General features: G+C 43.3%; 1 protein-coding gene across 1 annotated transcript in view; it reads right to left on the bottom strand.

Annotated features, from left to right (window-relative positions):
- The window catches only part of XRRA1 (X-ray radiation resistance associated 1), a 64,138-nt gene extending 47,528 nt beyond the window's left edge, over positions 1 to 16,610 (bottom strand). The window contains exons 1-6 of the mRNA XM_032426917.1: positions 16,435 to 16,610; positions 13,877 to 13,932; positions 10,450 to 10,547; positions 6,105 to 6,289; positions 2,701 to 2,772; positions 1,454 to 1,526 (exon numbers count right to left, since the gene is read on the bottom strand). Coding sequence (XP_032282808.1) covers positions 1,454 to 1,526; positions 2,701 to 2,772; positions 6,105 to 6,289; positions 10,450 to 10,543 — 424 coding nt within the window. The 5' untranslated portion in view covers positions 10,544 to 10,547; positions 13,877 to 13,932; positions 16,435 to 16,610. The remainder of the gene's footprint in view (positions 1 to 1,453; positions 1,527 to 2,700; positions 2,773 to 6,104; positions 6,290 to 10,449; positions 10,548 to 13,876; positions 13,933 to 16,434) is intronic.
- Between the last annotated feature and the right edge of the window lie 19 nt (positions 16,611 to 16,629).

A 16,629-nucleotide genomic window follows, 5' to 3' on the forward strand; every position in this document is an offset into this window, starting at 1 on the left:
TGTTTCCAATGAACGTCCTCATACAAGTGTGTTTCTGTAGAATCAATTCCTGAAAGGGGAACTACTAGATTAAAGGCAATGACTATTTTAATAGACATTGCCAAACTGTCTTCCAAAGATGTTGCATCAATTTATTACACTTCTGCCAGTTGAATGTGAGAATATCCGTTTCCCCATCAATGCTGGCTGTCATCAATCAGTCCTTCTCACGTTTGCCAATATTTCACAGGCAAAAAATAGGATTTTGATGCTGTTTTAATTATTAGTGAGGTTGAACATCTTTTCATATGCCTATTGGCCTTTGTATTTCAAGCCCACCTTCCTGACAGACTGTACTCTTTCCTCAAGGGCAGGGACTGTGTCACAAGCTTCTTTAAAAACACCCCTCAACCTCAACCACTAAAAACTGAACTCATCTTATTTCTCCCCAAACTCCAGTGCTCTCTGTTTTCAGTGAACCCCCTTGGCCCATCAGCTACCAAGTCCTGTTATTTCTACCACCTCCTGAATCTCTCTTGCAATGACCCTCACCCCTACTGCCTGGCTCAGGCTTTCCTACCCCCGCCCCCGGGAAAAATGAAATCATCTCCCAGGTTTCCTGGTCCCCATCTTCTTCTCTTATCATTCACCTTCCTCACGGCCCCCACTGAAATTCTCTACTTAAAAGCCTTCCAAGGCTCTCTTTTGCCTGCAGGATTAGTGACAACTCAGGGCCCTTGATACTCTAGTCCCTGCCAGGCTTTCTGGTCTCCATTTTCCCCTATTCACATCCCATGCAAACATACAGAGCCTCTTCAGTGTCCTGATCAGGCACTGCTGTCCCACATCTGCTCCGCTGGACTGAAATACCTTCTAATTCCTGTTCATTTTTTCGGTCTCAGCTCGGTGCCCTTCTCCTCAGAAGTTTCTCCTGACACTCTGGTCTGGGTTGGTGTCCGCTTATATGCTTGCATAGCATTTTCTGATTCCCTCTATCACTGCACTTACCATATCCTGCTATAATTGTCTGTGTCTGAACCCATCTTTCCCACCAAACTATGAGCTCACCAGAACAGGCACTGATTCGTTTCTAAAAGCCAAGCATGCACATAGTCCTGACACCCAGCAGGGGTCGCTGTGGACTTGCTGAATAAAGGAGAAGCCTTTATGCTCCTGTAGGAGCTCTTACAGGCTTAAAAACAATTTCATATACCCCTCTCATCTCAGCCTACTAGGCATCCTGGCTTGGGGAGGAAGAAAGGAAGGGAACTGTCTCCATTTACAGACAGAGAAGCAGCATCTCAGAGAGAAACACTCTAAGTAGGTAGTGCCAGCTCTGGGCCGAAATCCTGGACTGGGCGTTCTCCAGCACCTAGCCTACGGCACTCTAAAAAAGAGATGAGCAGCCAGTCATGAATGGACTGACAGGCAAGTTCTAACAGGAGTGACTGGCTGTGCTGGCTGAGAAGCTTACCTAGAGGAAGCAGGTTTTCTGAGGCATTGATGTAAATCACCGAATGAAAATGCTTGAAGTCCTTTTCCTTAGCCTGTGGGAAAGCATTTCAAAAGAACACAAGATTAGTGCCCTGCCCGGAGGTCTTGCCAAAGCTCCAGAGCTGCTGTCAGAAGGCACAAAGACCTACAGGGATAAGCTATATTCTTAGCAAAGTACACCCACTTGCTAAGGGCCAGAATGGCTTTTCTGCTGCTTTTTTTCTATTATGAAATAGTTCAAATGTACAGAAAAGTTTAGTGAACGATACTTTGAAGACCCATGTAACCACTGTCCACCTTTATATGAAGATTTTGCTGTCTCCGCTTCAAATTTCCTTAAAGAAATAAAATACTAAAGAGTTGACCCCACCCCCCACCCCCACAATCTTCCCCAACTGTATTCTTTTCCCCTTCTCACAGATAACAGCTATCTTGAACTGGTGATTATCATTCTCATACCTGTTTTATACTTGTATTCTATATATGTGTATCTATAAACTATATATAATATTATTTGTAAGTTTTAAAACTCTATATTAGATGCAATCATACTGTGTCATTCTGCAATCTGCCTTTCCCACTCAACACTATGTTTTTGAGATTTACTTGTGTTGATACACCTAGATCTTTTGAGATTTACTTACGTTATGTTACTTGTGGTACTGATTTATTTATTTTAATTGCTGTATATTTTATACCACCAATCTCTCTTCATATGCCATGGAAGGCCTATAAACCAAAAACATATGGCACAATATCCTGCATATATACTGGCTAATGGGGGGGGGCCCACAAATGTGGCTCAAGCTACCTATTAGCCAATGTAAGAAAGAAACATGACTCATTACATGAGTCACCTAGTGTGTATAAGAACAAACCAGCATCTTGGGAGAACCATTACCACTCCTGACACTGAAACTTGAGAGAAATTTCTCCTACAGGCTCTTCTAATGGGAACTCAGTGTCACCCCAGCAGAAGTCTATGACAAATTCAAACCAACTCCCATAATGCTACTTCCTTTAATTCACCTCACATGGGCCAATGGCAATAGCAAATTCACAGCAAAATATTGTGTCTGCATGTTGTTTCTACCCAGTGAAGCTTTGTCTGACGCCCCCCACCCCAAACCCCCAGTCCTCAGGGACTCTGGAGGTACAATGGACAAACAGCCAGGAGCCACCTCAGGTCTGGCTCATCCCAATCACATCTCTGCTGGCTGGCCCTACCTTGGAGAACTTCAGGCCGCTCACATTAATGTTGACCAGGTCTGATGGCTTCCTCACACAATGGTGCTTCAGCTGGAACACAGTGCAGAGAGTCAGGTCTCAAGGCCCCAAGAAAGTTTATATAATTGGCCAAGACAACAAATGACTCCCTGTTGAGAAAGGGGGCCTAGTACAGCGCAAAGAGCATGGGCTTTGGGAGTCGCTCAGAACAGAGCTGCCACCTCAGCTCTTCCACCTCTCAGCTTCCCGGCTGCAAGATGCGGATAGTAACACTGACTTGACAGGGTTCGTAGGAGGATTCCTTCCTCTCTGTTCCTCCTCTGTCTTTTCTGAGCCCCGCTTATTCTACCTGGCTCTTCAAAAAATCTGTATTTCTGGGGCCTTACCAATCTCTTCATGTTTATAATAATTTGCTTGTTTATTCGTTTGTTCGTTTTTTTATTCACTAAATATTTACTAAGTATTGCTTTGGGCCATGTATTGTGCTAAATACATCAATACATTTTCTTCTAATCCTAACTAAACCCTTTAACATAAGTATGATCACTTTTCCTTTTTAAATGAGAAAAATAAGGTTAAGAGAGATAAAGTGCCTTGCTGAAGGTCCCACAGCTAGTAAGTGATAGATGATTTGAATCCAAATGTGTTATCATTAAACTCTGTGCTCTTTTGACTACCATATGTTGCCCCTCATAAGTAAAAAGTTAAAGGAAAACTCAGTGTTGGAGCTTCTATTTCTGTTTAACCAAACCTCATTCTTTTTTTTTCTGTTAATCATTTATTTATGGTATCATGTTTAGGCATGGAATTAGGTGTTTATTATATTCTATTCATAGAACTTACGACAACATGGAAGCCAAGTAGCAAACAAGAATTTATAAATGTGATAAATATTTTTTACAGTTTATTTTTTATTTATTTTTAAGTAATCTCTACACCCAATGTGGGGCTTGAACTCATAACCCCGAGATCAAGAGTCGGATGCTCTACCAACTGAGCCAGCCAGGCACCCCTAAATGTGATAAATATTTTAAAGGAGAAGTTCAAGAAGCTATGGGAGACAATAACAGGAGGTCCTAACCTCATTCGGGAGGAGAGGAAATATTTAGTTGAGGAAGTAATATTTCAGGTGAGACCCAAAAGCTAAGTAGGAGTTGGTCCCATGAAAGTGGGTGGCAGGCAGTGAAAGCTATCAAGACAGGTAAAAGCCAGGTGCTTTTGAGAGGATGAAAAACAACAAGGCCAGGGGGGCAGCCACTAAATCACCTGGGTCCCTACTGGCTATGTAAAGGAGTGTGGATTTTGTTCTACAGTCAGTGGAAAGCTAACAGACTTTTTTTTTTTGGCAAGAGCTGATAGCAATTTTATAAAAATTGCTTTGTCTGATATACATAGAAAGGATGAGAAGAGACCAATACACCAGACATTGTTAATTACCTTCCCTAGAGCAACTTCTCTACTACTTCCTTATTAAAGAATCCCAACGTTATTCCATTTTTCTGAGTGGATGTGTCCTTAGGCCCCAGCTCCAAGGGATAAGTCCTGACAGTCTAATCCAATCTTGGAGGTTATGTTCCCCTAACCAATGACTGTTGGGACATATGATATAGGTCTGGCCAATCAGACAGACACCGGCTGCTGGGGGTAGGAGGCCAGTTCTGGGGAGCTCTTTCTTACTTTTAAAAATAGACATAAGACAGTGACAATCCCTTTTGTACCTTTGGATATTATCCTTTATATATGATGACCGGAGTTGCTGCAGCCATCTTGGGATCAGGAAGGCAATTAGCCCAAGAAGACAACATGCTAAGCACATAGAGCAGAAAGATGAAGGAACCTAGGCCTTTAACAGTAAATCAACCTACCCTGGAAAAACAATGCCTCTGGCTTCTTTTTATATGAAATAAAAGCATCCTAGTTGGTTCAGACTAGTTAGGAAGTTACTGAATTACTCTAATAAAAGATGATGGTGGCCCAGAATGGGGTAGAGGCAGTGGAGTTGAGGAAAAGAATACAGATTTGACAACTATTCAATGAAAGTGCCAGGGCTTGGTAGTGGCAGTAGTGGGGTGGTGAGGGAGAGGCAAGTGTCAAGGATAACCCCAGATTACTGGCTTGGTGACTGGATATCGCACCATCACAGAGGCAGTATAGTAAACACTAGAAAAGAGGTATGTCTTGGGACCTGGAGTAAGGGGATTGGTGCAGTAGTTCAATAGGAGGTGCCAATAAAACATTCAAGTGGAACTATGCAGCAGGTAAGCAGGTATCCCATTACTGTGAGAAACACTCTTGTTGCTTCTGGTATACAAAGCCGCAACGTGGGTGACAAACCATCTCCATTAATGTGGGAATGTATATGTTGTAGGAAACAAAAGGGAAAAGAAGACTACTATGGTGTTTTCTGACCTTCCTTAATACTGTCGTTTCAGTCCTCCGCACACCCAGTGAGAAGTGGACATTACAACAAAGGACACACCATGGGACTCTGCAAAAAGCTTACACTACCCGCTTGAAGTGAGTTGCAACCTCAAAGCTGCCTTCTCAAAGCTCTCCTTCAACATCTGATCTGTATAGAAAGCCACTCTTGGGAACCATAAGCAGAGTCTAGGAACAAAGCAGGATGCCAGAGAGTTCTTCATAGGGAGCTATGCGAACTGGACTGGACGTTAATATGAGTTTACAAAATATGTCTTTCTTTGCCAAGCCACCAAGGCATTGCAAAGAGCAGATGTGAAATTACCTGGCTGGTCTCCAATACAGCCACCCCAGTCTTCTTTGTGAAGCCTGCCCCAGACACTGGGTACTATCTGATCAGCTCCCCCAGACTTCAGCCAGATACTAAAACCAAAGGACAAAGGTTGTGGAGTGTAGAATCTCCCTAGTTCCCCCATTCCTGGAAAAATCTCCCCAGAGAAGAACAGGAATCTCTACCCCCTACCAGGCAGGAATGGAATTTTCACTTTACTGTTCCCTGGACCTACTCCTTTGCCTCTCCAACTCAATTAAAAGTTTTTTACCTGATATACTAAAAGGCACAGGCTTTGGAGTCAGTAGACCAGAGTTCTCATCCTGAGTAGTTCTAATCCTGAATAGACAGAGTTCTAATTATTAGCTGTGGGACCATGGCCAAGGCAAATTACCTCTTCAGGGCCTCAGTTTTCCCATCTTCACAATGGCAACAACATAATAGGGACAATAATACCTATCTCACAAGGTGGATGTAAAGAAAGCTTTGGGTCCCTTCATCATTCTGACTGTGCTCAATTAGCCAAGATCACTCTAATAGTTTGGGGGTGGGTTGGGGGTCATGGTATCAGAGTGGAACAGAGCAAGTCCTTGTCCCCAACCAAGACAGTCATCAGCTGATTCTGCCAGCCATTCCAGGATACATTTACTCTCACCAGAAAAGCCTGGTCCAGCACATGTCCAGGAATGTCCTCTTGGTTTTCCTGTTGAAACCCTTTCTTCCCCCGGACCTCAGAAGAAACCTTCTTCTGGCTTTCCTGACCCTCAGCTGGTGCCTCAAGCACACTCTTGGGCTTCTTCTTGAGGTTACGTTTCCGAGCCACTAACCAGTGTCCTTGGCCTGTTGAGAAGATCAGAACAATGAGGAGGAGCAAACCCCTCTAAAGCTACAGCTTGTGTGCTTACAGAATATTTACCTATAATACCAAAACCAAAAATAGCTCCTCATTACCCGATATGCACCAGATACTGTTCTGCTGCTGCAGCTGCAGCTGCTGCTGGTGGGGTGGGGGGTGTCTGCATAGCTCTCTCCTTTAATTGGCCCCAAACCCCAGTGAAGGACGTGTTACTGTCCCCATTTTACAGATGAAAAGGCTAAGACTCAAAGAGGTGGAATGACTTGCCCAATTCTCACCTCCACACTTTTGTCTCCAAACGCTCATGTTCCTTCAAGACCCCAAATCAAGTATTTCCTATTCTGCCTTCTCGGACTCTCCTCAGCAGAGCTGATTATTCTTTCCTATGCGGCTCACTACTCTCCCATTTGTCATCTCTTGGCATCTAAATGAGTGGCATCAACTCAACAGGCTCCATCTTGCTAGACCTTATCCTGAATCCCATCACTATAGCATAAAGGTTGTATTAGGAGCTCAATAAGAAAATGATAGGACAGTTGGAACTTTTAAAAAATCCAATACATGTTCACTGTAGAAAGAACTTGAAAATTTATGTAAGCGAAAAAGAATATGAGGTTTACTAGTAAGCTCACCTAACAAAAATCATGACAACATTCTAGAATCTGTTTGCTCCTGCATCAGTTTTTTTACTCCAAGGCATTCATTGCAATCTGTAATTATTTTGTTTGTTCACTTGTTTATTGTCTTGCCCCTCAGAACAGATTTTGTCCAATTGATCCATCTCAGTATTCCCAAGGCCTCACAGAGCTTACCATATTGTGAGCATTTTCTGAGCATCTACATTGCGCTAGGAACTAGGGCTGTGGGGATGAATTAAGATGGAGGCCCTGACTCAAAGGAGCCTAATAATAGAAGAGGTGCTGTGAAAGCACAGAAAGGGGAGCTACCAGCCTAGGGCATGAGCTAGATCCAATAAGTTTAAGGTAGACTAGATGGAGATGGAAAAAACAGGCAGACTTGGCAGAGGGAAGAGCACCAGAAGTATCCAGAAGCATAAAATATCAGAACGATACAGAACAGCACAGAGTTGTTGGAGCCAGCTCAGTGCCTCTGATCATTGGCTCCTTGCCCTCATAGCCCACTACCTCTGCCTTGAGGGCTTGCCCTGGCTCACCTGACCACAGCTGCCAATCCTTACTCCTGGATGCAACTCCCACCCTATGTCTGCTGTGAGTCATTTCCCATTCCCACTCTGGGCCTGAGATTCCAGACACTCCATTTCCCAGGGTTGCCCCCATCTGGGTCATGGATCTTTGTTCTATTCTAATAGCCCTGACTCCCGGAGACTCCAGTGTGAGTTGGTGCCCAAACTCCCAACAGGTTGAGAAAGTAAGGCCCAGACTGTTGTCTGGAGATGAACCTGAGGGAAAAGAGATGAGGCTGGGGAGGTCAGCAGAGTCAGATCAGAAGAAGTCTAGAGGACCAGAACAAGGACCTTGAGTTTACTGGGGTAGGCTTTTAGCATAAAGAGTATCCATTGGAACGTTTTCCCCCCGGTAATTTTTCATTTTGAGGTAAGTTTAGACTTCCAGAAAAGTTGTGAAAATAATACTGAGTTCCTGTACAGCTTTCACCCAGTTCCCCTAATGCTAACATCTTTTATTATAAATTTCTAAAAATTTAAATTAATTAACATATAGTGTATCACCCAGTTACCCCATCCTCCCACCTCCCTCCCAATATTAATATCTTATATAATCATACTATAATGATTTAAGGTGGTAAGTTAACACTGGTACAATATTAGTAACTAATCCATAGCCCTTTGAATTTTGCTAGTTTTCTCACTAATGTCCCTTTTCTGTTCCAGGGGGATCTCACATTTTATTTAGTTGTCATGTCTTCTTAGAATCCCCCAATCTGTGACAGTTCTTCAGTCTTCCTTTTTTCTTGTGAGATCTTGACACTTTTGAAGAGTACTGGTCAATTATTTTATAGAAAGTCCCTCAATCTGAATTTGTTTGATGCTTTCCCATAATTAGATTAAGGCTCTGTGCTTTGACAAAACTATCACAGAATTGATGCGGTGCCCTTGTCAGCGCATCCTATCAGACAGCAGGTGATGTCAGTATGTCTGATGACTGGTGATGTTAATCTTGATCACTTGGTTAAGGTGGTGTCGGCCTACTTTCCCTACTGAAAAGTTCCCTTTGTAATTAAGAAAGATACCTTAAGACTATGCAAATATCCTCTTTCTCACCATACTTTGACCCACTAATTCTAGCATCTGTGATGGTTAATTTTATGTGTCAACTTGGCTAAGCTGTGGTAAGCAGTTATACAATCCAACACTAATCTAGGTGTTGCTGTGAAGGTATTTTATAGATGTGGTTAACATCTACAATCAGTTGATTTTAGGTAAAGGAGACTATCCTCAATAACGTGTATGGGCCTCACCCAATCAGTTGAAAAAACTTAAAAGCAAAAACTGAGGTTTCTCAAAGGAGGAAAAACTTTTGCCTTAAGACTACAGTATCAGCTCTTTCCTGAGTTTTCAGCCTACCTGCCCTATAGATTTCAGTCTTGCCAGCCCCATAATTTCATAAGCCAATTCCTTAAAACAGATAATGTGTGTGTGTACACACATATGAATATGGAAACAGAACGAGTAGGATATAAATACATATCCTATTGGTTCTCTTTTGCTGGAGAAGCCTGATACAACATCTACAGAAGCTTCTTACCTGTAAAAATTATTATTGTGATGCTTTAACAGTGATTTTCTATTTCCTTCATTCCTTCTACATTTATTAACTGAAATTCTACTGTAGGAAGAGTTGTTCCTTCTCCTACACTTATTTACATATTCAAATATTTATTTGTATCAATATGGGCTCACGGATACTTATTTATTGTATAGTTTACAACCCAATTCTACCTTTATTTATTTTGTTGTTCAGGTTGTCCCAGCTTTGGCCATAGGGAGCTCCTTCAGGTTAGCTCCTATGTCCTTCTGATACGCACTCATCATTTTTCTGAGCACTTCTGTACTTCCTGTTACTATACGATGTTCCAGGTGCAATTTGTAATTTTCTGGCCTCAAACCTGGAAACAACTATTTCTCTGAGGAGCCCTGGCTCTTTTTATTGGAGAATTGTATCCAGAAACCAAAATCTAGGGACCAGGTATGCTATTTGTGAATGAGGTGTCATTGCACTCAGTGGACTAGGAAATATACATATATATACTAACACATGCAGATGCACATGGCTGTATTTATTTCTCTGTTGTCCATCTGTGTGTGTAAGGGGGCGTGGAGATGAAATCATGAGTTCCTACTGAGAGCTCCACGGAAGGGTTTAAACAGGTGGGGAGGATGGATTGGAGGAGAAAGTTCTTCCAATATTCCACATATAGAGTAACCAGCAAGTCATTTCATCTAGAGTAAAGAAGGGGTACTTCCCCCTTGCTCTACCCTTTCAAATCAACAAATCTAATCCAGTGAACTCATACTTCTCGGCAGTGTTCCATCTGTAGAGCTCTGCTCGGTGTTATGAGGAGTCCCTGCCCCAAGGGAGTTTTTAACCAGATGAATGTTTGAAAAACTACTTAGCAGAGTCATTTTATTTAGCCATTTTATTTAGGATCCTGGCAGAATATGATTACTCAACAAATAATAAACACAGAGAGGAAGACAGCTCACAAGAGAGTATGGTCACTGAGGGCTGGAGTAGCTAGACAGGGCTTATTGGAAAAAGAGCTGGGCTTTGTGGCATGGAAAGAGTCTGGATAACTGGAATGATAGCTGGAATATTCTGGGCAAATAAAACAAGCTATGTAAAAAGAAAGTACTATGGAATAGAGCATAGGTAAAGGAATGGGGTTGTGGCAAAGGATAAGGGGAGGTTAGACTGTGAACACAGAGTATCAGGTAAAGGAGTCAGCAATGAGAAGTCACTGAACAGAATAGGACACTGTGGTTCGATGTGCACTTTAGAAAACTCCCTGAGGCTGCTGAGGGAAGATGGATGGGAAGGGATAGGGCTGGGTAGTGCAGGGAACAGGAATAAATGGGTTGGAGAGGAAGGAATGGATGTAGGAACTGAGTGTGAAGCAAAGGTATCAATCTGAGAAGTCACCTGACCTTTGTCTGGCATCCGAAGGACATTTTTGGCTGGAAAGCAGTTGTTCAGGTAAGGCTTCCCATTATCCAGCTTGTATATTCCTGAGGAGGCCATCTCCCTGAGAGTCAAGCAAGGAAAGTGAGGAAGTAGAAGCACTGAGAAAGGGCAGCATAGTTCTCTCACCCAATGTGGCTTGTGAGTCCACCAGGAGGACCACCATACCCTATATCCACCTTAAGTCCGAGGTCCAGGAGGCCCCTCCCCTGTTTCAGAAATGGGCTGGCCCTTTGAATGAAGAGGGAGACCAAGGCCCGGGGTTTTTTGGTTCAAATCAGTCCTAACTCAGTGGAACACTACACAGAACACCTTTGGATACAGACAGACCTGGTTTGAATTCTGACTGTCCTTCCTCACTCTTATGACTGGAAATGTTCCTCTACCCCTCTGAGCCTCAGTTTTCCCCCCTTTGTAAATTGGGAGTAATAACATCTACCTTAATAGACAGATGAGAGGATCAAGTTATAAAGGTAGTGCCTAGTACATATTAAGTGCTCACTAGAAATGTCCTTTGTTTTAACAGATTTCAGGGAAGAAGATGCTCATGTTTTTAGGCAAGATGTTGTGAAAATAATATTTGAGAGATAAACTGAGTTTGCTAATAAAGGATAAGCATTCCAAATAAAAAGGGCCACAGGACTAAGGGCATAGTAGTGGGCACATTTGGTGCAGTAAAGAAACAACCTGATGCAGGAAGGAGAAGGATGTGTGTTTGGGAGTTTGGGACAATAAGGCTGGACAGAAAGGATGGTGTCTGCTCTTGAAGGCTTTCAGTGCCAGGCTAGGAGCTCAGGCTTCCCCTGGTAGGTAACTTGAGAGCCATGGATGGTATCTGAGCTGGGGAAAGCCATGACCCAAGCTGTGCTTTAGAAAGAGAGGTCTGATAAAAATAATGCTAGGTGAAATGGGATTCCATCAACTGGTCACTGAGTCAAGACAATTCCAGCTCAGGAAAACTGTTCCAATGTAATTTTCTCTATCTCTCACTGTTTTCATTAAATCTTTTACCATCTCCCACCTAGAATACTGCAACAGTCTTCTGATCAGATTCCCACTGAACAACGTGAGCCTGCTCTTGAAGGCCTCTGGAGTCCCATGTCCTAACCTTTCTAGCTCCAGTCAGCCCTGCCCATCAGGCTTACAGAATCATTTTCTATTCTCCAAACACATTCAGTCTTCCCTGCCTTTGTTCCTTTGGCCTAAAATAGCCTTCTCCATCATTACCTGGTTAATCTCATGCTTTAAGATTCAGTTCAGGGGCGCCTGGGTGGCTCAGTTGGTTAAGCATCCAACTCTGATTTTGGCTCAGTCATGATCTCAGGGTTGTGAGACAGAGCACCCCATTGGGCTCCACGCTGAGCATGGAGCGTGCTTAAGATTCTCTCTCTCCCGGGGCACCTGGGTGGCTCAGTCGGTTAAGCATCTGCCTTTGGCTCAGGTCATGATCTCAGGGTCCTGGGATGGAGCCCCGTGTCAGGGAGCCTGCTTCTCCCTCTTCTCCCCACTCACACACTCTATCTCTGTTGCTATCTCTGTCTCTCTCTCTCAAATTAAAAAAAATAATAATAAAGAAGATTCTCTCCGTCCCCCTCTCCCTCTTCCCCTCCCCCCATCCTCTCTCCTTCTTAAAAAAAAAAGATTCAGTTCAAATGCTACTTCTGTTAGGAATAAATCAAAGATCTAAATTTCTTAAAACTTGAGCTCTTAGAGATTTGAGATTTTTCTCAAAGAGATCCAGCCAGCCAGGGGTTGCCTGGGTGGCTCAGTCAGTTAAGTGTCTGCCTTCAGCTTAGGTCATGATCCTGGGGTCCTGGGATCAAGAGTCTGCTTCTCCTTCTTTCTCTGCCCGCCCCACCCCCTTGTGCGTGCACGATCTCTCTCTCTCAAATAAATAAAATCTTTTAAAAAAAAGAAAAAAGAGATCCAGCCAGAGGCACCTGGCTGGCTCAGTTGGTAGAGTGTTTGACTCTAGATTTCGGGGTTGTAGGTTTGAGCCCCACATTGGGTATAGAGATTACTTAAAAATAAACTCTTAAAAAAAATAAAGAGATCCAGCCATTCCCAGATCTGCTTTGGAACAGATGCAGACAATTTGGGGTAGCAGATTTTTGGGAACCTGTAAGTCCCTGGCTGGGGCAAGGATGTGGTCCCTGAAATGGAGGGTCTGGAATGAGATTCAGTGAAAGGAAGGAGCAGAGAGATAGGATCAGGTGTCCTGGGAAAATGTTTTCTGGAAGTGACAAATATGCAAAGTAGAGTGGTGCAGTAGGAAGGGCAACAATTTTGGAGACAAGAGGCTTAAATTTGAGTCTAGTTTCTGCCACTAAGCTGAGTGACCTTAGGCAAGCCCTTTACCTCTTTGTGCCTCAACTTTCTCACATGTAAAATGAAGATAAAGACATGTGCCTTGGAGAATTATTGTAAGAATTAAATGAGGTAATAAATTTTAGAAACCTTCTAGATCCAGTCCAGATGCCACCCTCTCCACAATGCCTTCACTGAACCTTCCAGAGGGAAATACTGCTACTTTGGCTAAGCACTGGAGTATTTCTTCTATATCTCTTTCATGGCTGGAGCTCTTTCTACTTCATAAGATTACTAAAAATCATGGAGGGGTTCCTTCAATGGTTTGTGGACCTCCAAGTCTGGAAACATATCCAATTCACCATCTCTCTTCCACCTCTGGAATGCTCAAAGGAAATAACCCATAAACATGTGCGAGCCAAATGAAGGATATGATGTACTCCCAGGGCCCAAGGGTCTTTACACGTATTTCTGATCTTCCTAACTAGACTCTGAACTCCTTTAAAGGAAGGAGAGCACCTATAGAGTTCATTTCTTTATTCCCAGTACCTAACACAGCACCTAGCACATAATGGATTCACAATTATCTGTGGAATAAATAGGTGATGTTGGTATCTCCTTTGGTTCAACACAGGGCACTGTGAATTTCCTGATCTGTCACCATCCCAAAAAGGGTAAATGCCCTTCCTGTATGTTCCCACAATACCCTATACTTCTCCTAGTATAGTGCTTATCACTTTATTATAATTGTTCCCCTTAACCAATTTCTCACCTGCTGTGGGTCCTATGATATCTTATTCACCTATGTAATTCCAGAGCCTAGCATTGAACCTAGAATTCACTAAAAATGTGTCAGGAAGATGAATGGATAGAAGGATGGATGGATGGGGAAAGATCAATAGTTACTCAGTCAATCTGTCTTTCAGGAAATCTCTCTTGTGACCAACCACACCTATCTGCTACATAGGTGAGTGAATGAATGAGTAAATAGCTGGCTGGGAAATGTTAGAGATGATGACTGTTGGGAGAAGACTCCAGTAACTTACAGAATATGAGGACCTTGCATCTGATCTGCATAGTACTTACTTGATCTTTGACCTTGGGAAAGACCCCTTGACTTCCTTTTTTTTGTGTTTCTTCACCTGTAAAACAGATATTACACTCCTTCTTAGCCTGTCATTCAGAGCTCTTGAACTTTCTCATTAGTTACATCCTACTGAGACCCTTGCCTCCAAAATGTGTCTCAGCTGGGGCCTAAAAAAAACCCCACAAAACTAAAGATCCCAGAAATAGATAACTAGAGATGTAGAGATAGAGACAGAAACATGGATGGGAGGAAGGTAGAACAAGGGAGTAATTTTGTGATGATGGGGTGGGGCTAGAGTGCTTAAATAAGATGTGCAAATCACAAATCAGGAAGGATCTTTTATATGATCATTAATACAAAATAAATCTACGATAAAAGTGCAAAGACAGAATTGAAAGATAAGACACAATCTGGGAAAAGGTATTTGCCCTACATATATAAAGGATGAATCAGACTCAGACTTGTGGAGGGCATACACACTCGGACACAACTAATCCACTGGGAAATTCCAGTTCCCAATGAAGAATACCAGGTGAGAAGGTGTGGATATACAATTAATGAGCTAGGAAGGGCACACAATCCTGATGTTACATTGTCTAGAAAGTAACCCTAAGGAAAGTATGAACTTTATCTGCATGGTGGAAAAAAGAAAGTCCAAGTTCCAGACTTAGAGGCTGCCTGCCTAGTTAGCTTCAGATACCTCGGGTCTCTATCTCAAACTTGAAGAAGCTAATCTCAGTCTAATTGTAATGTCTCCCAGCTCCGACACACACACAGAGTAATGGTGCTCATTTGCATACATGTGCTGCTCCATTCCTTTGGCCTATGACACTTCTGCCACTTCTTCTTTGCCTGACTCATACAGACAGCTTTCCTGTATCTCCCCCTCCTCAGGTTGACCCTTCTCTGTGCTACCATCTCAGCCCACCTCTTAATGGAAACACTCTACCACACTGTAGTACAATGGCCTGCTTACCTGTCTGTTCCCCACTCCTCACACCCCCAATCCCAGGCTGAGCCCCTCAAAGGCCAAGCCTAGGTCCTACCTATATCTTTATTCCCAGCACTTCATACAGGGTCTGGCTCACTGAAGAGGTTCAAAGAGTGTTTACTGAACTAAACTGAATCATAAACACAATGCCATGGAGTTCTTCATTGTGTCTGCAAAGAAGAAAAAAATAAGGATCAGGAAAGTTTCAGAGCAGGTGACATTAGAGCTGGGTCTTGAAAAATGAAAAGGATAGTATAGAAGATAAAGAGCAAAAAGCTATTGGAGCGTCTGACTGGATTGATTCACAGAAGTGAAGAAATCCCATCTAATAGTAGTTAGTGATAATTATTATCACAGGAATGTTCGCTTCACCAAGACAGGTATTTTGCCTAGACTTTGTTTATTATTTAGGAATATATCCCCAGTGCCCAGAACAGTGACTGCTACATAGTAAGCACTCAGTATTTGTTCAATATTTTGACACTTAGGAGGGATTTATGGTGATTAAAAAACAAACAAGTGATGCAATGTAAGAGATCATGGTATAGGGCGCCTGGGTGGCTCGGTTGGTTAAGCGACTGCCTTCCGCTCAGGTCATGATCCTGGAGTCCCTGGATCGAGTCCCGCATCTGGCTCCCTGCTCAGCAGGGAGTCTGCTTCTCCCTCTGACCCTCCCCCCTCTCATGCTCTATCTCATTCTCTCTCTCAAATAAATAAATAAAATCTTAAAAAAAAAAAAAAAAAGAGATCATGGTATAATATAATCCCGTCATGTGATAACTCTAGGTCACTAGAGTAGATGTTCCAAGAGAGTAGTGAACAGGTCTGTCTTGATCTTCCAGTACCCCTTAGTACTTCTGAGCAATGCTGGTTGGTGCTCAATAAATATTTGTGGAAAAAGGGTGCCTGGGTGGCTCAGTTGGTTGAGCAGCCGACTCTTGACTTTAGCTCAGGTCATGATCTCAGTGTGGTGAGATCAAGACCCCTGTGAGATCAAGTCCCGTGTGAAATCGAGCCCCCAGTCGGGTTCTGCTCTGCGCGTGGAGCCTGCTTAAGATCTCTCCCCCCGCGCACTCTCTCTCTCAAAAAAAAAAAAAAAAAAATTGTGGAAAAAATTGAATTAATGAAAATCTAGAATACTATTACATCCTAAAACGATTAAAAACAGAGTGGCAGAGGGAACATACCAGGGGGTTAAAACCCCCTGGCTTCTAAACCAGGTTCTGATACATGCTGTCCGGCCTTGGGTAAATTTCTTAGTTTTCTCTTCTGACTGGGCTGTTAAGGGACTACATGAGAGGATGAATATAAATGTACACGGTACACAGCCTTTCAGACGGTAGACACTCAGCAAATGTGAGTTCTCTATTAACACGAAAACATTACTAACAAGTTGACAGTCACCAGAGAAAACCAGTAAGTGCTGTAAAAGGGGTAGGACGGATGAAGAACGAGCTTCTGCCGCCCCTTTGGAAACTTTTAGGGCAACGGAGACCCTAATCCCTCACTCAAATTTAGGGCAACGGAGACTCTAATCCCTCACTCAAACTAAGTGTCCAGCCGCACCTGCCTCCGTCGTCGCTTCCGCCTCCGAGGCGTCCGCAGAGGCTGCGTCCCGGCAACGCGGGATGCGCGCCTGCGAGACTCCCGGAAATCTCGGAGCCGCTCCACGGTGGCGCCTACCACTACCTTCTCCACTCCTTGGTAACCGCGAAGCGGCCGCAGGCCGTGTAGGCAGCAACCGGTGGACGCCGCTTCTAA

Source organism: Phoca vitulina, unplaced genomic scaffold (genome assembly GCF_004348235.1).
Source record: "Phoca vitulina isolate PV1807 unplaced genomic scaffold, GSC_HSeal_1.0 scaffold36, whole genome shotgun sequence".
In the NCBI taxonomy this organism is placed as follows: Eukaryota; Metazoa; Chordata; class Mammalia; order Carnivora; family Phocidae; genus Phoca; species Phoca vitulina.